General features: G+C 44.6%; 1 protein-coding gene across 1 annotated transcript in view; it reads right to left on the reverse strand.

Annotated features, from left to right (window-relative positions):
- The window catches only part of LOC109294459, a 38367-nt gene that overhangs the window by 11822 nt on the left and 3807 nt on the right, over window positions 1-22738 (reverse strand). The window contains exons 3-7 of the mRNA XM_019512838.1: window positions 20589-20639; window positions 17561-17638; window positions 16811-16867; window positions 14203-14262; window positions 13198-13262 (exon numbers count right to left, since the gene is read on the reverse strand). Of these exons, the coding sequence (XP_019368383.1) occupies window positions 13198-13262; window positions 14203-14262; window positions 16811-16867; window positions 17561-17638; window positions 20589-20639 (311 nt within the window). The remainder of the gene's footprint in view (window positions 1-13197; window positions 13263-14202; window positions 14263-16810; window positions 16868-17560; window positions 17639-20588; window positions 20640-22738) is intronic.

Below are 22738 nucleotides of genomic sequence, written 5' to 3' on the forward strand. Positions count from 1 at the left end.
ACACATGCCCTGTACAGATACTAAAGAGGGGATACCCATAACTAAGACTGCTTTAGGGCCTTGTAACATGTTGCACTTTGAACTGCTCAAATGTTGATCGATGTTAGTGCTATTCTGAGTTTACGACAGTTACACCTTAAGGCTAAAAACCTCCTCTGACTCTCCCATACTTTGCTTAATTGTGTCTTGCTACTAGAGGACAGGACAGGCTTCTATCCCTACTCTATGTATGGGGAGGGATAAGAGATGGGTTGGGGGCTCCAGAACATGAAGCTGGGAGGTGGCTGAGTCAGATGATGAGCAGCCTAGCTTGGGTAAGCATGTCAAAAGGCTGGGATGAAACTGAAGGTGGGGGCTAGAGGCACAGTGACTGAGACTGAGACAGGGGCTAGGGGCCCAGAGACTGAGATACAGAAAGGGCTGAGGCTGAGAAACCTGGGCCAGAACCAGTGTGCCCTGGCTGGACCTGCAACCAGAATAACAGTTGGCTAAAACCAAGAAGGCAGAGGCCCCTACAGGAAGGTCCAGAACCTTGTCAGAACAGCATCTGTGAGGCATGGGCATGGCTACAGGGAAGGATGGAGGCCATCAACACTGGCAACGTGTATGGGGTGCACATGGGTGCATGTGCACCTCTGAGATTGGCTGCCGCTGCTGGTGGCATCTGTGGGTGGTAGCTGCTCACCACTCCCTCTCCCCCCCCCGCCCCAATCAACACTGCCAGTGGGGTCTGAGGGCAGTTGCCAATTGCCACTTGGCGCTTGTCACCCCTCCCCACCCCTGCCACCAGCAGCACTGCTGTGGCCACCTGCGGGCAGTCCTCGCTCAGTCCACCCCACTGCCTACAATCACCGCAGCCACATAAAGTGGTTCCCACTTGCTGCCACCATCACCTGTGGCTGGTCGCCGTGCCCCTCCAGCCTTGGGAGGCATGAGGCATTCATGGCCATGAATACAGCCCTTAAGGCTCCTGGTGCCCTGAGGCACTGACAGGGCCAAGAGGGTCACAGTTTAGTGCCCTAAGGCGCAAGACTGAGACTGTCTGGTTGAGGATTTGGAGCTTACTTTGGGACCCTGGGGTAGCTTCCCTCTACTCCATAAGAAACATCAAGGCAGGTGAGGTTGAAAAGGGAGGGTATCCCAAGGAGCCAGGATGGGGTCAGGGCCATGTGACAGTCAGCGGGCATCACAGCTACCCCTGGGAGGCCAGGCCTATCACAGGAAATATTATCAGTCCCTTCTATGAATGGATCCACAGTCTCTGCAAGGTTTTACTGAAATAGTGACCTGGGTCTCACGGGTACCTGAAGAACCGCATTGCCTAAAACACAATCGGTGAAGAGCCTGCATTTGCCTCCTTCAGAGATAGCTCTGAATCCAGAGACCCTGGAAGCTACATCCATGTCTGAATGACCTTGTCCAAGAAAATAAAAGTTCTCAGAGAGTTGAGTTCTCAAGTCTGCTTCCAAGTGGAGTGAAGGCTCTTCAGCTTGAATGGGCCACTGACTGACATCAAACTGTTTTCCAAATAGATGGGGCCTAGGGCATTGGATTTCAAAAGATCTTCACATTTCAATTCATCTCATTGAGTTAACAACTTCCTCATCAATATTGCAGCTTCTTTCATATACTTCAAGTGCTTCTGTCCATCTTCTCATTGAGTCAGTATGTGAGAAAAAGAGCAGTCTGAGGAGCCATCACATCATACACCACTTATTGAAGTGTCTTTCCCATGTATAATCATCCTTGCCAGCACTACTTTGTGACCACTACTTTGGGCATGGCCTGGCTAACCTTGTATGAAGGTTTTTAAACTAGGTTCCACAGGGGATGGTAATCAAAATCCTCTGGCAATAGAGCACATGTCTAGAGGGGAAAGGACTCAAAGAAGCAACTTTGAGTAGGTTAAAATGAGAAATACATCCCATGTGTACGTACACACACACACGAAAAGTATAGGAATTAAATGAGATGACCTGGAAGCTGCAGCCTGTGAAAAGATCTATGATCTGATAACTTATGACTGGGATGTCAACACTGAGGGTTACACTCTGTTTTGGAAGGATAGGGTTGGGGGAAAAGGTGGTGATGTTGCCTTGTACATCAAAAATACATACACTGGTTCCCTGGTTCAGGAAGAAGAAAACAGGAAATCAGAATGCATTTCAGTGAAAATGTAAGGTGAAAGATGCAGCACTAATATCGTGGGGGTTTATTATAGGCCACCAAATCAGGAAGAGGAGGTGGATGAGGCACTGTTCAAACAAGTAATAAATCTATTGGAAGGTTATGGGATGGCACTAATGAGAGATTTCAATTTTCTAGACATCTTTTGGAAGATCGGTGCAACCAAACATAAAATGTCAAGTTGATTCCTAACTTGTGTGGAGGACAACTACCTGTTCCAGAATGTGGAGGATACAACTTGAGGATCACCTATCTTTGATTTTGTCCTGACCCACAGGACAGAACTGGCAGGGGATGTGAAGATGGTGGGTAACTTGGGAGGATACAAACACAATACAAGAGAATTCCAGATCCCAAGAGAGGGAAATTAGGAGGTTAGATTTTAAAAAGGCAGATTTCATTCAAGTCAAGAAATTAATAGGCATGGTGCCATGACAGGATAGCTTAAAGGATAAAGGCACCCAGAGGGGCTGGGATCTTCTAAAGGGCACAAGATAGGAAGCCCAACAAGAAACTGTCCTGACATGATGGAAGCACAAGAAGAATGGCAAAAGACCAGTGTGTCTGCACAACGAGCTTCTAAAATGCCTCAAATGCAAAAGGAAAGCACACAGGTAGTGGAAGCATGGGCACGTCACCAAGGACATGTACTAGGATCTAGCAAGAACCTGCAGAGACAAGGTCAGGAAGGGAAAGATAAAGAACAAGCTGCAGCTGACAACGGAAATTAAGGACAATAAGAAGAGGTTCTATAAGTATGTTGGCCAGAAAAGAAGGACCAAGGAAACTGCGTCCTCTGTTGACAAGCCAGGGGAGACTCCTAACCAAACATGCAATAAAGTTGGAGCTACTCTACAGCTGCTTTGCCTCAGTCTTCACAAAAAAAATTAAACTGAAGCTAGACACCTAATGAGGATTATCTGGAAAAGGAAGAGGGCAAGCTGAAGGAGGAGATGACAAAAGACATGGTCAGCGAGCTTTTGTTGGAACTGAATTAATTAAAGTCAGGAGGGCTGGATGAACTTCCTCCCAGAGTCCTAGAGGAACTGGCAGAGAAGATCTGAGAGCCCTTGGCAAAAAGTCATAGGAGACAGGCCAGGTACCAAATGACTGGAAAAGGGCCAATGTAGTGCCCCCCCCCCCTTTTTTTTTTTTTTTTTTTAAAAAGGCGAAAAGGAGAACCCAGGGATAGGTTAGCTTCACCTCAATACCTGGGCAATTACGTGAGTGTATCATATGGATGGTCATTTGCAAGCATCTGGAGGAAGAAAAGCTGATCACAAGAAGCCAGCAGAGATTTATGAAAAACAAATCACGTTGAAGAAACTTGATAAAATATCCTTTGACAAAATAGCTACTTGGGTGGCTCAAGGGACTGCTGTGGATACAGAATTCAAGAAGGCTTTTTACAATGTCTCATATGACCTTCTCATAAACAAAATGGAGAAATGCAGGCTAGATAAAACTACTATAAGGTAGATAGGTAAATGGCTCAATAGCTGCAAGCAAAGGGTAATTATTAATGGGTCTGTCACGGGGTGGGCCCTAGGAGCAGCCGTAATCCCACTAGTGCCCCCGCCGTGCCAAATTAGGAGATCCAGCACCCTCTGATTCTCGCCCGCCATGTCTTTGATGACATATCATTTAATATGGGAGGCTGCCTTTGATCTCCTAGTCCTGGTTATTATAGTTGTCCAGGCTCCTACTCCCTACAGGTGACCTGGTGCACCCTAGCCTTATGGGCTATGCGTGCCTCCTACCTCCCCTTTAGCATGCCCCAAGCCTCACAACTGTTCCGGACATTGTCTGGTCACTTGTGCCTTGCCTGGCACCCTGGGCTTGTCATGCAACTGACGCCCCTTGCTCTAGCGCCCCTGTGTTCGCTAGCCCTCGCCCCTCTCTGGGGTCTACTCATGTGTTCGCCCTTCTTCAGGCTCTAATCGCATGCGCCGGCCCGGCCTCGGGCCTCCACCTGCGCGCTCGCTCTACTCCGGGTTTTCAATTTCGCTTCTCGTGCCCTCTCTGGGGCCTATATCCGTGCTTCTCGTGCCCTCGCCCTTCTCTGGGGCTCATCCCGCACTTCTTGCACCCTCGCCCTTCTCTGGGGCTCGTCCCACGCTAAACCGCGCTCGGGGCTCAGGTGGCCTGTAGCCATGCCTGGCCCCCTGACTCTTGTCTGGGTCTTTCGCCCAACTGGGCAGAATACCGCCCTCGGGCTGGGGTCTCAACCCCCAACACCACGCCACACCGGCGCCAAACCGCCGTGCCTCCCAGGCACTGTTTTGTGCCCAAACAGGGCATCCAGGACCCTCCAGACTACTGGGGAGCTCCTGTGAGGCCTCCTCACACCCCTACAGCCTCACCTGGTCCTCCAGTATAACGTAAACAAACACAACTGTGAGCCAACTGGCTATAACATAAACTAGGCCTCCTGGCTCTAACACAACTCCACACCAACCCGGCTGCAACCCATAATAAGCCTACCGGCTACAAAACTCCACACCGCCCTGGCTCTCCTTCAGGCCTCCCTGTCAGAGGCCTCTCCTTCCCAGGCCATTCTGCAGGCATTCACACGGTCACGCAATGATGCTGGTCTGCTCTGCTCAGCTCTATCGCAGAGCTGTTGCTTCTCAGGTGGCTAGATGGTAACTGCCCTGCTCTGTCCCTCTGGAGAGCTCCTGCTTCTCAGGCTGTAAAATGGTAACTGCCCACTAGGCTCCAACCTGGGCTGTTTATAAAGGCCCGGGCCAGCCCCCTGGCGGTCAGCCGACCCAACCTGCTGCCTAAGCCACTGCCAGCTGTGCTGCCCTACTGATTGGCAGCTAAGCCTGCATCGCCCCTACTAGTAGCGAGCACCCTAGTGCTCCGCTACAGGGTCCATGTCAGAATGGCAGGAAGTTTAGAGTGGAGTCCCACAGGGGTCTGTCTTGGGCATGGTGCTATATTCAACGTGTTAATGATTTGGATGCTGGCATAGAAAGCTTAGTGAGCAAGTTTGCAGATGACACAAAACTAGGAAGGATTGTGAGCATGTTTGAGTATTCAGGAACAGTTTAGAAGGATCTCCACAGACTGGAAAACTGGGCCTAGAGCTAACAGGATAAAGTTGAATGTGGATAAATGTAGGTGCTGCACCTTGGGAGGAATAATCAAAAAGACAAATAAAAAATGGATGACACTTGGCTGGATGTCAGCACTATGGAAAAGGACTTGGGAGCCTTGGTAAACCACAGACTCAATACGAGTCTGCAGTATAATTTGGCTGCACAAAAGTTGAATGTGGTTTTGGAAGCATCAGTTGAAGCATTAGGTGCAAGACACAGGAGGTGATAGTGCCTCTATTCGACACTGGTTAGACCTCATCTGGAGTACTATGTGTAGTTCTGGGCACCACATTTTAAAAAGTATGTGAAGAAGGTATAGAGGGTCCAGAGGCAGGCAACAGAGATGATCAAGGGCTTGAAAGGCAAGTCATAAAGAGGAGAGGTTGAAGGAGCCAGGTATGTTCAGCTTGCAGAAAAGGTGCTTAAGAGGAGACATGATAGCAGTCTTCAAATACTTGAAGGGCTAGCAAAAGGAAGAGGTAAAGCACCTTTTCTCTCTTGCTGCCGAGAGGAGGACTGAATGGCTTGAAGTTGTAGCAAACTAAGTTTAGATTGGATATATGGAAAAAAACTTCACTGTGAGAGCAGTGAGGCAGTGGAATAGATGTCCAGGGAAGTAGTGAACTCTCCATCACTGGAGGTGTTCAAGAAGAGGTTGGACAGTCACTGATTGGGAATGATCTAGGTGTAGCAATGCCTATGTTCTACAATGGGTATTTTCCATGCGTCTGGGCTTTGCTGGTTGCCCCTCCATGCGCCCCCCCAACACACACTTTCTGCTACATGGGTCAGGGTATTTTTAAGCCTTCCTCAGAGGCACTGGGTGTTGGCTAGAGCCAAGGCTGTGGACTTTGACTGGGGTGTGCCAATGCTCCTGCTGGGCCCAAAGCCAGAGATTCCTGGCTAGAGTCTTGCCCCTCCTCTCAGCATCAGACTGATTGCCATGTTTGGGATCAGGAAGGCATTTTACTCCATCGTCAGATTGGTATGGACTTGGGGGGGTCTTTGCCTTCCTCTGTAACGGGGGGGCATGTCCCTCTACCTGGGATCTCTTGAGCATATATTGACAACATTTTTTAGAAGCAGGACATTAGCTGCCGTGGTCCTCCTGCTTTACCTGTGGTAGGTTTGGGTGTTAGGTCTGTGTTGTGTCAGGGTTGATGGTAGTCTTATCTAGAGTTTAGATTATGGTTTATATAGAATGGTTTGAATAGAGCTGATCCAGCCTCAGGCAGGGGGTTGGACTAGATGATCTCTGGAGGTCCCTTGCATCCCAACTTCTCTATGACTCTATGTATATGTATGTGTATACACACACACAGACATGCACCCCTCCTCCCCACACACACATACACATCTCACAAGCTTTCATGAGCTCAAGCTCACTTCATTAGAACAGACTTCTTCAGGTCTGAGAGAGATGCAGACACAGCTTCAGATAAATAGCAGACTTTATGGCTTATTGTAATCATTATAATCTACCTGATCCTTCCTAATATTGATGCACTTCATAGGTATTAATGACTGTCTTCCTTCTTGAATGTTTTTGCTCTTTCCCTAATCAGGTTATCCTCTCTTCTGCATTTTTCTAGTTTGATTTCTACTATTTTGCAGCCCAGCAAACTGTTTTTATTTACATATCGAGTTTAACATAGACCATTGCTCCACGTGCCATTTAGCTCAAGCCCCAACTACTTCTATCTCAGACCTGCACCCAAATGCTTATCTAAATCTCTCCTGGCCATACAGTTGGCCCAAAAGAAGAGATCACCCACAAAAAAGCTTCGTTTTCTCCTATGCAGTTTGCCATATGGCTGTGACAGTCTCACTTGAGGCTTGTCATATAAGAACATATGCTGTAGCTCTGAAGAGGTGATCCCAGATCTAAGAAAGGTGTTTTATTTTCTTGGGTGGTAACAAGAGGCATATTTACTTTTCCACTCATAAAGCATCAGATGCCTTTTCCCACTATTGACATAAGGCAGCTATTGCATTGCATGCAAGCTGGGCACTTTTCTCGTTTGTCTTTTACTGTTGCATGGATATACTACACACTTGTATGGCGCAGACTGAAATACTTGTGTCCTTCCTGCATGCAGTCTGTGTTATTATCTTCATTATATAGATGGAGATTTGAGATACAGTGGGAGTATCTACATATGCGCTTTGCTGTGCAGTAGATTAATTTATTTTGCAGTAAAGCATCACTGTCTACGCATGTGCCACAATTAGGGCACAGTAGATTAATTTTCTCTGGTGGAGGATAGTTCCATCAGGCACAGGTACTATCTGACAGCAGAGTAAATTACTGTGTTTAAATGCATGTGTAGATGGTAACGGGTTTAGTTTACTCTGGCTCAAATTTTGCCAGAGTTTATTCAGTTGCATTAATTATGTGTGTACATGCACCTAGAGTGATTAAGAAGCCTGCTCATTCAAACTGCACGTAAGAGATGGGTTGGGGCATTGGAAGTAAGTCTCCTCAGCTCCTTTGTTTCAAATGCCAGACAACATCTCCCACTGCTATTTTACAATGACACCAGGGAGCACTACTTCTGCAATTCACACATGCTTCCAGATACTTTTCTTTTTTATTTCCTTCCTTGCATGTATTCCTCCCTTTAATTAGCTTCCTTTTACACAAGTCTTAGTAAGAAATCACTCCAGGCAGAGGTTCTTAACTACCATATTTACACTTAACATGTTGCTGGTTTAGATAATTGGCAGATCTGTACAACTTTTCATCATTTCAAATCACTCATCAAATTTTCTGCAATGCCCTTTTGCAGCCCAATACCTACCTAATTTCTCACTGGGAATTTTTAAAAGTAAATTTGAAGTTACACAGAGTACAAAGTTATATGAGTCAAAGAGAGAGAGCAATTCAGTCATTAATGTGTCTCTGTGTAATAGGAACAAAGATGGAAAGAAGAAAATCTAACGGGAAAGTTACACAGGTCTTCTACAAAGATTTCACTACAGAAGCAAGAGGGATAAGAGTGCAAACAAAAAAGAAAAGAACAGAGAGGGAGACATTGGAAGAATATTGTGTGTCAATTTAAGTACTGCTTATCAGCCTCATTTGTACGTTAAACAGACTTTTCTAGCATTACACAAGAAAGGCAATGATTAGCTTGCAGCTAAAAATATTAGGAGCACAAGTCATAATTTTTTTAAGCTCCTTCATATCGTTTGCATGCAGATTTCTTAAAGGCTGCCATTTATGATAAGTCCTTATGCCCATCTTTGAAAATGACCAGGATTTCCATCTTTCCTAGGTAAACCAAAGACAGCAGGACACACTATCATGACTGTAAGAGAGAATATGGAACATTAAGTCCTCGAAACACACCCAGTCCTCCTTTTATATTAGAGGTTTCCAAATCAAACTGATTATGTAAGAAAGTACAACATGACACATCTGGGTGGTGTAGCAGCAGGAAGGACTGAACAAGGATCTAAAAGCAGACAGCTCAAAGGCTACAGCACACACAACTCTCTATATAAGGACAAATCACTAGACAGTACCAAAAAAACGCTGTTGGAGGGTGGTCTTTTTCAAATAAGATGCAGTACTTTAACACAACGGGCCTATTTAGGCCTGAACATTGCCAGATCCTAGTCTGAACAGTGTAGCTATGACTGGTGGAGGGAGCTGCACATACCATAGAGCATGTCTACAGATTTAGTAAGGAGAGGCAGCAAGCAGGCCACTGCTGCCCCACCCAGTGGAAGCACCAGCACAGAAAATAAAGAGGGCAGGGTGCATAAAGTGCACACCCCATATGGTTACAAGTGCTATCCAGGTGAAAATGTCACAGAGATATAGAGGGAAAAGGAGACAAAATCATGCTGATATGGCTCAGTTCTTGGCCTGCCAGTGCCACTGTGTGGGCAATTTGGGATCTATAGGAGAGGAGCTCTAGTAAACGCAGGTATATTCTGAGTAATTCTCCTATGGTTACCAGGTAAGGGGAGGAGGTGAGAAGTACAGGTAATATGAATCAGTCAAACAACCCTTTAAGAAGCTAGGACATTTATCTCAATGGCCCACAAGTCTCTCTGTTCTAATGTATTATGTCTAATTGTCAGGATGGAAACTATTCTGGTCCTTTACCAGTGCAGTGAAGCTAAAATGTGGTTCTGTTTCTCATCCTGGATAAAAATGCAACTGAATAGGATTTTGCTAGCCTTATCCTATTGCCCACAAGAGCACACCACAAAACCGAGATTCAGGGGTGTGCCTGATAGAGGTCCAATATCAGCATACCATCTTTATGGCATATTGAAAGAGCTATGGTAGGTGTCCATATATGAAACACTTGGTTATAAGTTAGTGCTATTTACTTTTTATATTCCCCAGTATTTTTGGGGCAGTTACAGGTTACCCTTAAACCATACTAAATCTGTGGAATGTGAGACAGTGGCAAAGGTAGAATAGAATCACAGACCATGAGGGTTGGAAGGGACCTCAGGAGGCCACGTCTAGTCCAACTCCCTGCTCAAAGCAGGACCAGCCCCAACTACATCATCCCACCCAAGGCTTTGTCTAGCTGGGTCTTAAAAAACTCCAAGGATGGAGAGTCCACAACCTGTCTGGGTACCTGTTCTAATATTTTCCTACACTTCTAGTGGGAGAGTTTTTCCTAATATCTAATCTCAACTTCCCTTGCTGCAACTTGAGACGATTGCTACTTGTTCTGTCATCTACTACCGCTGAGAACAGTCCAGCTCCATCTTCTTTGGAAGCACCCTTCAGGGAGTTGAAGCCACACCCCTGCTCACTAGGTCTGTGCGAAGCAGCTAGTATTTGTTTCAGATTCAGATTCAGCCGATTCAGGGGACAGTGATTCCATTTGGTGATTTGAATTACTGTCCCAAATCGATTCAGCCAGGTCCCCGAATCAGCCAGGCCCAGCCCCTGCCCCTTCTCCCAGCCTAGCAGTGGCTGCCGCAACTCCTGGCACTTGTTTAAAAAAAAAGCCCGGTGCTCACCTGGTGCTGCTGGGTGGTGGGGTGGCGGGGCGGTGATCCCCACTGCCTCCCATTGCCTCACACTGCATGGGGGCAGCACCAGGTGAGCACTGGGGCTTTTTTTTTGAACAAGTGCCAGGAGTTGTGGCAGCCACTGCTAGGCTGGGAGAGCGGGCAGGGGCTGTGTGAGCCCCCTGCCTCCCCCCTCCTGCTCCCCCAGCCCTGCCCAGGCCAGCTCTGGCACTAAAAGAAAAGAAAAAAAAAAGAAAAAAACCCTGAACTTACCACTTTTGCTGGCATGGGTGATCCCTGCTGCCCCCCACTGCTCCCCACTACCCCCCAAAGCTCCGGGGCTGCTGCAGCAGTGGTGAGCCCCGACACTTTTCTTAGCTTTTTTTTTTTTCTTCCCCCTTGGTCCCCTCCCTTGCCTCTAGTCCTTACTAGCTCAGAGTGGCTGCAGCCACCAGGGACTGCCCAAATAATTAAAGCTTTCCAAATGTTTTCCAAAGATTTGGAGAGCTTTGAATCGATTCGGACCTTTAAATTGGTCCCCTGATTCAATTCAGATTTGGAGATTCGGCTGCTGAATCAGGCCGAATCTCCTCCAAGTTGAATCACCACCCAAATCTTCGCACAGCCCTACTGCTCACCAAGCTTTTGAGTGGCAAGATGCAGTTGTGCAGGTTGGAAACATCATTAAGCCTTAACCTGCAACTGCTCTGAAGCTAGTAAAAGACTGTGGCGGAGGGAGGTTTTTATTACCACTAAGGCTGGGGAATTCAACTGGAGTGTGCCGATTGATGTTACCCCATGGTCAGATTGTTACTGACTGTGGGGTTTTTGTCTTACTCTGTAGCAGGGGGAATGGCCCTCTACCTGGGGTCTCTTGGGTGTATATTGGCAACCTTTTATAGAAGCAGTGTCGTGTAAGGGTTGAAGTTAGTCTTATGTAGAATTTACATTATGGCTGTATGGGATGGTTTAGAAAGGGATGTTTCTGCCTCTACCAGGAAGTTGTGCTGGATGCCCTGTGGAGGTCCCTTCCAGCCCTGTTTCTCTATGACTGTAGTATTATATGACTCTATGACCCTGGGGAAGCATTCCTTCTTGTACTCCATGCTCTAGCCACACTCAGCACTAGGCAGCCCTTTCCCTTCTCCCTGCCAGAAATGCAGGAGGTTGGGGAAGGAAGCCTCATCTCCCCTACTCCAAATTCTTCTGGCTAGGAAAGAGATACCTAGATGTGGAGCAAAGCTTTAGCCCTCTGAGGCAAAGGGTATGTGCCTTAACCCTGGCCCAGGGTCCTGAACCTTGTCTCCTGGGGGTTCTTGGAGCTGACAGCATGGTGCCATGTGGGATAGGGTCATACACATTGGGGGTGGGTGGGGTTGTTGGCTTGGGGCCAGCACCATCCCCTGAGCAGTAGAGCTTGGGAGGGTGGAAAGTTTGCCAGGGGTAGAGGAGCTTGCAGCTGTGCATCTTGGGACACTGGATGACTGCAGATTGGTTATTTTATCTCTGTGGAGCAAACTAACAATACCTTAGCTTGAGCTAGGTAGAACAGCTCAAAGATATCCCCTGCCTAACTAACATAACTTTAAGATGCTTAAAGGTACTTACCACAGTTTAACACCCTTTCATGTGTACACACTCTCATTTTAAGTGCCTTTAAAATGGTTTAAAGGAAACCTGTCATGCCACTCTGTGATCCCCAGAAGTATCATAATTATAAGCCAGGCCTTGTTGACGTTTAATTTCGGTATCTTAGTCAATATGCCTTTCTGTCACTTTCATGGCTTTATGTAAGAATATGAATTCATTTTATTAAAATATCATATAATTAGTAATTGGGGGGTATAGAAAATACCAATCCCTGTATTTGAGAGTGGGCATTTAAGTAAGTTCTATCTGGGTTCCCCTAGATCTGAATTCCTCTTAGTGTAGTTGACTGTAGTGAAGAAGGGACCCCGGACAAAAAGGTGGGGGAAAGGGAGGAGAATGCTGGTCATATTTTTTTTTCTCTGAAGGAGCCAGCATCCAGTTGTGCCTTGTGTACCACTGAATTTCCTTTAAGGAAAGGAAAATTAAGATTCTGTTGAAGAATATTTCTCTGTACAGGAAAAGATTAGATTTTGCCTACTACTGACTCATTTTGAAAAGAGCTTCTAGGCTTCAGGTGCCTAGGAGAAACATGTGACTAGCAGTAAGGACTAGAGCTGTGGTGAAGATTGGTGGAACAGGAAAGAAGACCAGAGAATAGAGTAGCAATAAAGATCTTGGGTGAGCACTTTTCCTGGGCAGAAGCTGTTATTTTAGCTGGAAAAGGTTGTGAAGCCTCTGTGCAGTCCAGTAGTGCAAGGGAGCAACCTGCTTTGAGACAGGATTTCATTGAGCTACAGCTAAGAACCATAAGTGGGACATAATGAAGGATGAAGATAGTGGTTAACTATTCCACCTGCCACTCACAGCTGTTGGGCTAAGAACTGTGTCAGCAATGTTTCCAAAGACCTTTGAGATTGCCTCATCTACTATTTGTCTCTTGACTAGGTTCTCCAAAGTTATCCCATTGACCGCTTCTCCCTTTCTCTTAATAAAGCCAGTTTTCATTAATTAATTGTTGTCAAATGGGGACATTTTGCTCATTGTCAGCACGCAGAGCATGTGAGCTGGTTCTCCCCAGTTTACTGGTTCACTTAGGCTAACAAGAATTGAAGTTATGAGTAAAAACCCCAGCCCTTTTTTACTGCCAAGCAGCACTTAGCAGAAGGTTCCCATTCACTGATTTCCTGTCAACTTTGTTCACGGTGCTTTTTTTTGTCCAAGTAACATTCATCACTCACTCAGTAATCATTCCACAACAGATTTCACTAGGCTAGTCAAAGGAGCTATAACATTGGCTTTGAAGGGCTTTGTTTTTCACTCGGGGACTTACCGAGCCTTTTCCTCCTCAGCAGCAAACAGCTGGTCTTGAAGAGACTTCTCTTTATTCTGAAGAACCTTCAAAACAAATCCATTAAATCACCATTTACTCCAAATTTATGTCACTCAGTTTTGTCTCTAGTTTGAAATACTGGGCTTATTGTCTCTTTACTTCTTCTACAAGAAAGTGTGAGTTTTACAGGATGTCTAAGTAAGGTCAAACAAATGCAGAACTCAGCTTGGCGACATGTTGTAGGAGATATTCAGTGTGTGACCAGGTAGAGTAATATCTCAGGAATGTTGCTTGGTTGGTTCACAGCGAGCCAGTGGACAAGGTTGAAACTATATTGCTGCTTAAAAGAGTAAAATATCTTTGTGCACACACAGTGAAACAGGCTTTCAAAGGGATATCATAATAATTTTACCACCCATGTTCTGATGCTTGCTAAACCATAATGTTCAGGCTTGCATCTATGTATGTGATCACTGTCACGTGCATAGGTGTGACCATTTCATGTTTCATTCTCCCCTCACCTGCCAAACTTGCAGAAGTTATTTCAAAATAAAAATTAAATGTCTTTCTATTCTCCTAGAACTGAAGAAGTGGCCGTAGAGATATTTATGCCCTCTTTCCCTTTGCATGGACACAAAGGTCATAACAATGTAGACCATAAGATTACATTTTGGAAAGACATGTTAATTTGAAATCAAAGTTATATTGGACACTCTTTTAATATTAGTAAACACTACTGTTGACTTGGCAATCTGCTGTGCTAGAAACTGTTCAGAGACACAAGAGACCCCTACAACTTACAATCTAAATAGATGCAATAAAGAAAAGATATAATGCACTTGTATCTAACAGGTGGAAAACTATGATAGAGCCAAAAACCAAAGGCAGGTCACTTGAGTACTAATCCAGTTTCTTAATTGTAAAATTGTCCTCCTTCTGTTTTGCAGGTTTAATTATATAATTGATACTACCACCATCTATTATTTTAACATTTGGAATCTTCACCTGTATTACAGCGTCATATTCTTTTATGGATTCCTCCAGCTCCTGAGCTTGATGTTGCATCTAAAAGATACAAATGTAGGTATAATTTCCTATGACCTGTGAACTACATTGCACCAACACATCCTTCATCTGGGGTTACTACAAAACAGTATAGAAGATGTAGAGAGTATTCAGTGTGGCAGCCACTAGAAAGAGATGCCATTAAATTAAATGAATCAATTGTGCTGGGATGTGTCCTAGCAGAGCTTCACTGGGCAAATCACACATTGCCCCTTGTCCCACCCCTTGGTCTTGTGGAACAATAGGCAACGCATTTCCCACTTCCAGAGATGGGCTCCCAGAAATCTCTGGGGTGCATCTCAAGACACAGGAAAAGCCTTTCCCCAGTTCCAGATGTTTCACAGAAATTGCTGGGGGCATGAAAGGTGCTCCCAAGACTTGAGCAGCCTGACCTGCATGGGAATTTCTATGGCCTGAATGACTGGGCCCCTCAAGCCCCTCCAGCACCTGCCCAAAGCAGTTGGAAAGTACAGGCAGCTCTTGGTTGTCTGTGCTCTTCCACCATAAAGCAAATAGATGCCCACTACAATAAAGTGATGCACATTATTACTACCACAACACTGTGGTACAACCAAGGATATGGGCATCTATTTGCTGTTGCCTGGTGCCACCATAAAATGTTATGGTGGCACAAAAGTGATGAAAAGCAATATTTGTTTCCACCCACAGAGTTTAAGGCTCTTTGTCTGCGAAATCTGGTGGGAACCAGTTTTCTCTTTATACTGATGTAAGGTACTGGGAAATCTTGGTCATGCTCCTGTGATGAGGTGTGTATGTGTATGCAGTTCATTTTAGGTTTGGGGCTTGATATTTTATTTTTACAGCATAACGCCCCATCCAAAGCACAATGCATGAAAACTATCACACTAACTTTAATGGTCTTTGAACCAGACTCCATTGTTCAATATAATGGAGGGTCAGAGGGGCTGTGAACTATGTCCAGGGTATGTTTATAGGGAAATTTGGTTGTTAACAAAACCAACTGGATAGCCCTGGGACTGAACCGTCTGCATATTTATGCAGAAATAAATTAGTAGTATTAACTGCTAATAAAGTACAATAATTGCTACTTAACACTATGAAGCAGATACTTAGAACTACTTATTTTGTGCAAAAAGATTCCATAACTTCTAATTTCAGAAACTAATAAAGATATGACTTGTTATTTAATTGTGTTTACTCAGATTTACTGAAAATCAATACATATTACTTGGGAATTATTATTACCACTTATCACTAATGCAAACACCAATAGGTGAAGAGTATCTGCTCAAGCCTGTGTTTTACCCTCTATCAAAAGAGGTGATTCAAACTAGGTAGAACATCCCTGCTACAGGCTCCCACAGAAAAGCCTACATGTCAGCTCACCCAAAGTTAACCCTTGTAGCGATTGGAAGCTGAACAAATCTTTACACAGATTTCAGAGAAAGGAATGCTGGGAACTAACATTTATAGGCTATCATAAAATGAAATACTCCTGAAAAATATTTTTGTATTAACATTTGGAATCATAGAATCATGGAAAATGAAGGTTGGAAGGGACCTGAGGAGGTCACATCTAAACCTACCTTTGCTCAGAGCAGGACCAGCTCCAACTAGATCATCCCAGCCAAGGCTTTGCCTACTCAGGTCTTAAAAACCTCCAAGGATGGAGAGTCCACCACCTACCTAGGTAACGTGTTCCAGTGCTTCACCACCCTGCTCATGAGACAGTTTTTCCTAATATCCAACCTAAACCTCCCTTGCTTCAACTTAAGACTATTGCTCTTTGTTCTGTCATCTGTCACCACTGAGAATGGATGCCTAGAAAACTTTTCTATCAATCTGAGCATAAGGATAGAGAAGTCACTCACCTTATGACTAAAAGGATATCATTTGTCACCATTTTTAAAAATACCCCTGTGATGTTTTTCTTTGCTTTGTCTGATGTCCATATCCTAAAGAGGTTTTGGTGAGAGCTCCAAAGATGCCTATTTTTCTCCTGTGTGAATTCTTCAAATACATGTGGGTGAATATTCTGTTTCCACCTCAGCTTTAATTTAGCCAAAATCTGTGCTGCTACACTCAAAAGTGTCAGTTTTCGTTCAGTCTCTCCTACATAATCTTAGTTGCTATTCTCTGACTCATTTTTGGTTAATCAATGTCTTTTTTTTTGTAATGAAGGGCCTTTAATTGAAGGCAACACTGTGTGTATAGCCCCATCAGTATAATTGAGAAAAGGACCTTTTATTTTGGTAATATGCCTACATATCTGCAACCAAAAAGCAGCATCACCTCTCTCGGGTAGCTAGGGACATGGCTCAGTATTTCTAAAGCAAACACCACCAATAATTAGTTTCATTGCCTCATTTGACATAATTGTTTTCCAAAAATCTCCTTCCTGAATGTGGATTTATTATGGTAGTTTATACAGGATGAGCAGCTGAGAACGTAATGAACCTTTTTGTACTTTACTGATCATATTCAGCCAGTGAGACTGACTTATAGCTATGCTTCTCTCCATCATCAAAGAGATATGTTGATACAAGTACCAGTGTGATTACCTTACCTTTGTGCAAACCTCATCTTCAGCAGTAGAAGCCAGTATACATTCCTGTAGCTTTCTCTAATGGGAGAAAACACTCAATAATAAACAACAATATTCAGTTCGGTATTATGTTATCAATATGGTTTTATGGTCAACAGCCTCTCACTCTCAACTAAACCCCATGATTTTATTTTCCACCATGCCCAGTTCAAGTCATCAGCCTGAACGCAAAGTGTTGTTCTTTGTGCACCAACTGACCTAGATGTGGCTTTAAATATATGTAGACTATACCCACAAAATTTACAACCATGTTGGATTGACCAAAACATTGACTGTTCCTCTCTTTAAGCCGTTACATCTTGCAAAAAAGCTTGAGTAATAGGTCAGGGAAAAGAAGAGCTGGTTCATGATAGTGGGTGATTTCCAGTACTCATTAGATCTGTATCTAGTAAAAACCTTACACAGCCATGTCCTCAACTTGCACATATTATTTATACCCCCAGGTTTTGTTAGAGGTTTCTAAAGGATGTAAGAGGGATAGGGGCCTAAATGCCTTTGGATTTCAAAGGGAGCTGGGTACCTAACTGCCCTAGTCTGACCAAACTGACAGTCACAGACACCAGGAACCTGAATTCACAGTCTGTTGTAGCAAATGAAGAGATTTCTGTTAGTTCCTGTACGGCAGTTGGGATGTGAAGTCAATCAAGTCTACTCGAACTGACTCCTTTTGTGTACCAAATGTTCCTTTTCCCTGGTTCTGTCTTTACTTATCTCCAATTTCCTGATCTGAAGTTGCAGCTGCCTATGGCTGTTCTGGCTGGCTTTTCTTGATGCCATTAAAGCTGAACTCTGAAATTAGATGGTATGATATGTCATTGTATTTCAGTTGCCTTAGGCCTGCATATATAACTTGCACATAAACTCATTATATTTCCAACAACGCTATCTGCTACAGCCCTAATTCTGAACTAAAAGTAACTCTACTAAGAGTCCCTGGAGTTACACTAGGAGATAAGATATGGGAGAATAATTTAGACATCATTTTCTTCTCATGTAAATTGGCATAAAGCTGGATTCATTCCACTGATTTCAGTAGAGATGGACAAGTTTACAACAGATGGCAGTGAGAAGTGAATCAAGTCTGCTATCCTTGGAGGTAGCGTAGGCCAAAGCAAGCACTGAAAGAAATCCAGTCATGCCAGCATGGAAATTTCAATACTTGTCAATATGCACAGCCATGGTAAAACCTGGTAATATACTATGGACATGGTATTACTTCTTAGCCTAAATAGCTCTGTGTAGGTGCCATGTATATGTAAAGCTGTTTGGTCTGCTTGGAGGGCTGAAGTGTAATGCAAAGTGTATCATTACTATTGTTGTTAATATTAATTGTTATTAATAATTAATATTGATAATGGCAGTTATTCTTATAATGCTTATGTATATGCATATGCATTCACTAAGGGCATTAGGTTTGGGGTATTGTTCTCAGAAGCATCTCAGGGTCTCTAACCTCCGTTTAGGCACTGCAACACTCTGTTGCACAAGGAGTCTATAGAAGATTTAGAACTGAATCCAGATCTCCAGGCTACTGCCTTAGTGGGTTATCCATCTCCGCTGGCAGGGACTATCCTTCTACCCCAACAGGAACACGGGAGGAAGGGGACGGGTAACAACAATATATGTACATCTCTGTTATCAAATCCCCATATAAGGAGTAGAGAAGATACTGATCAACAGCCGACTGACATCTTGACAGATGAAAGAAGATGTGACAAAGCCAGTCAGTCAATGGCACTTGGCAATGGTGTGGGAGAAGAGCCCAATGCGTGAACTGATAGTGATAGATAGTGATAATACTCTAGCTATAACCTTGTCATATTGAAAAATAGCATACATGCGCTACAGTATTAGATCCTTTTTATGTCAAAGATCTAATAAGTTACCCAACCAGCTAGTATAATTAAGGCACACCAATTTCTGTAGCCAATAGTACACAGGAGAATGATATGGCTGGCATTGCAACAAGCCATGTTTGGTTCCCCAGCGTGAAGCATCCATTTACAGCTGAATTAATTGGAGACAGTCTTTGGCTCAAATCTGAATCAAAGCTTAAACTGCCTGGAACTTCAGCTTAACTACTTCTCTGGCCCTTCCCAGCAGAGGTTTGAAGGGCAGCAACAACTTGCCAGCAAGATCTCACAAAAGTTTAGCCATGTTCTTCAGGCTTAATCAGAACCAGCTCCCACTGAGGTCAAATTTAAGATGGAAACTGAGCTAGGACTAAGGACTGCATGGTGACCAAACATTGTTTAATCAGGCTGGAAAAGAGAGATCTGATTCTTCCCTGCCTTCCAGCTTGTGCAATCCTTTACACTTCTGCAGTGTGGGTATAAAGTTCTCCCTTTCTATCATCTACACAAATGAAAGGGGTATGGAATAAAGCAGTATGGAACAAGCTCTGGGCAGTTAGAATAAAGAAGTGAACAAACTTTTCCAAAGCATGAAAGGATCTTTGGATTTTGTTCACATCTTCCTTTTTAACCAAACCTTGACCTGATCAAACTAAAGGAAAGCAAGAAGTCTAATTCAGATCCCACAACCACCAGAGAGGCTTGCTAACAGAAAGTAGGAAGTTTGGTTTAGCAGGGGAGGTGCTGAACTGGGATTAAAGAAAGTTCTCTTGACTTTCTAGTCAGGCCATAACTCTGTCTGACCTGGGGCAAACCCCTGAATCATTCTGTGCACCATTGATATGCTCCTATTGGATCAAAACATCTGAATGCTTGAGGTCTCAGGTAGCACCATGGTGAAAAAGGCCATGTTGGGTTATTCATGCTGGTGCTAGAAGAACTGCAGATTCCAAGGAATCAGGCAGATCCTGAAATGGGATTGCTTTCTCCAGCTCAACATCACACAGGATGTCAGAGGAAGAACTGAATTCACTTCTCCCAGGAAAGCACCTTTACCACTTGCACACCCTTCCTCTTGCCAGGTGGGTAACTAGGGAGAACTGGTTCTACAACAGGATAGAACTACTGAAATCAGGAGACCTTTTTTGGATCCTGAGAGCAAAAGCTGAAACTCGATCTGGAATAATGAAGCTGGGTCTGAAATAGGATCAACTGTATGCCAAACAGTCAAAGTTGTTGCTATAACAGGTAAGACAGGGCTCTCCAATTGTAGCCCAAGGGCCACATATAGGCTAAGGGGTTTAAGTTGTGGTTCTTGGGCTTGGTCAAAGTATTTTTCTGGCTACCCTCGCCCCAGGGTCTAAGGCCGCAGTGTATGGAGCAGGGGTTGAGCCCAGGGTTGCGTGGGTGCACGGTGCAACACTGGGGGAGGAGATGCCTGTATGGGTGCATGGTGCAATGGCAGGGTGGTCCACGTGGCCTGGGGCTCACCCTGGTGTGGCCTACACGGCTCTTGCTGGTGCACTCCATGGGGCATGCAGCCTCCCCAGCTCCTTGGAAGTTGAACAGCCCTGAGCTAAAACAGTAAAGCTAATCAACATGCCATGCCATGATGAAATGATGAGCTGGGCAGGGTTTGCTGTCCTGACTGGCAGCATAGGTTGTTGAAAACATGGTCCTGTAGCATTCATCCTATGCCTTCTGTTCATTTTCTAAACACAGCTCCACACATTCCTACGTGCAATTTCCCCCAAACCTCAGAGGCGTGTTGCTGCCTTGTGCTGCATTTCATGCTCTTACAAGTACATGCTGACATGCTGCTCATCTTTTGTGCTAAAATGAAGAGGAAACCATCCCAAGGGATGTTGTCTGCTCTTCCCACTTACCTCCTCAGAGAGCATAAGCATTCTCAAATTGAAATCTTCATTGTCTTTCTCCTGTGGGAAGAAAAAAAGATTCCTTCATTGAAATAATAGGGCACAGAGCTGGTTCTCTGCTCCTGCTGGCAGCCAGGCACATGAATTTGTCAGAAGTAGTGACTACTTTATGAAAGTAGTCCCATTGAAGAAACGTATGTTTCTCCAGTTCTACATGCATAAGGCTAGTTTCACTGAAGTCACACCAAGGGTAGCTGGAAGAACACAGTGGTGGGAAGCCTGTTATTCACTCAGGCAGCCATATTAATTAGGCCTGTGTGAGTCGGCAGCGATCCGATCTGGCTTCGGATCTGGCCGCTTTGGATGGCCATGATCCGATTTGGGGCTCCAGACTGGGTTTCTGCCTTGATCCGGCCAAAGCAGCTCCAAAGCTTCAGAGCCACCTCAGAGATCCAGCCATAGGGTATAATGGGGAATCAATGAAATATCTATAACTTTGTTGTTTTCTGTCTGATTTGAAGGAAACTTGCAGGGATTGTAGCCTCAGTTTTGCTTGTCCACAGCTTGAGGGGCAGTTCCCCCCAAACCCTTGCACTTATCTTCTTGAAACTTGGCAGGCTTTGTGGCCTCAGCAAAAGCTACCAGCCCTGCAGTTTTGACCCCCCTGCATTGTAACATGTAGACGTGACAGGAATTTTGCTTTCAAGAATTTGGGGTGCTGTTCCTCCCAAACCCCTGCACTGATCTTCTTGAAGCTTGATAGGCTTCATCCTTGCTGCAGAGTCTACCACCCCTGAAAATTTCATCCAAATTGGACAAAAAAACAACAAAGTTATAGATCTCTTATTGTTTCCCCGTTATACCTTATGGCCGGATCTCCAAGGCAGCTCTGAACCTCTTCGGGAAGCTGAATGAGGCAGCGTTTCGACCCGGATGCATTGTTTCGGACCCCGGAGCATCCAAAGCTTCTCCAGATCCGAAGCTCTGTCCGAAGCCTCGCACAGCCCTAATATTAATGGCCAGCACAGAAAGAAGGCTGAAGTGGACAGAGTGGCTGGAAATCCTCCGTGGGGCCTTGTACCTGCCTTGTGAGCCAGACATAGGGTTCCTGCAAGGTGCTCCACTGACTCCACCTCTGGACCAGGACTTAGGTTTACTTCCAAACCAGTTGCAACTGGTTGGTATCCACCTAGCTTCAGTAGAACAGGGGTAAATATTTGACAAGGGAGTTGTGAACTTCGATTACTTTAAAGATCAAAGTGTTATGTCATTGACTGGACAGGCTAATATTTTGCTTGTGTCCTGTGAACTGAACTGCAAGCTACACCTGCCTGAAGTGGGGGCTATTGTACCTTCCTCTGAAGCAGCTACTGTTGGCCATTCCTGGTGACATGATCTGCTCCATTTTGCACAGTTTCTATGTTGCTGCATGTGTCCACATGTGCACACACTAATGCACATTAACACGAGTGTGTAGATCGACCTGGGACAAAAGTTATTCTCAAGTCAATGGACACAGACAGTGTTAATGCACATTAGCACATCTACACATTTGCTAATGTGATTTAGCTATTCACACATAAATTTGATACCTGCTTTATGCAGGTATCACATTTAGGCGTGAATAGCCTTAAATCACCATTTTTAAGGCATGTTAATGATGCTCACATGTAGACATGCATCTTTAATGTGCCTTAAATTGGGCTAAAATGCATTAAATGTGCATGTGTAGACATGCCCACTGAGTAGCTAATGTGAATCTAACCTGCCAGCATGTAACCTGTGACTGGAGTCTTCTGACTCTACAAACTACGCATGTACAGACCTGCAGTGACATTCTATTCTTTCCAAATCATTGAAATGCCCATTTTATGGCTTTTTAAGGGGCATTTTCAGCACTTTATGCAGCCAGGAGATTCCTTTTTCCTTGGTCCATAGCCTTGCTCATGTGGATGACTCCAAATGACTATGTAGTCACATAGACTAAGGATGTGCAGTAGCAGCCATCACATGAACACATGACCTTTGTGGATGAGCTATGACTTAGACACCTGTGGCTGAATCCTGTGACTACCCACTTAGTCTTAGGAGGGAGGTAGGAGTATAGGTAGGTGCCATTCTGTTTCGATGGAAAAGATAGGAGCTCTCCCTCTCGCTTT

Source organism: Gavialis gangeticus, unplaced genomic scaffold (assembly GCF_001723915.1).
Source record: "Gavialis gangeticus isolate Ggan-Ray unplaced genomic scaffold, GavGan_comp1, whole genome shotgun sequence".
In the NCBI taxonomy this organism is placed as follows: Eukaryota; Metazoa; Chordata; order Crocodylia; family Gavialidae; genus Gavialis; species Gavialis gangeticus.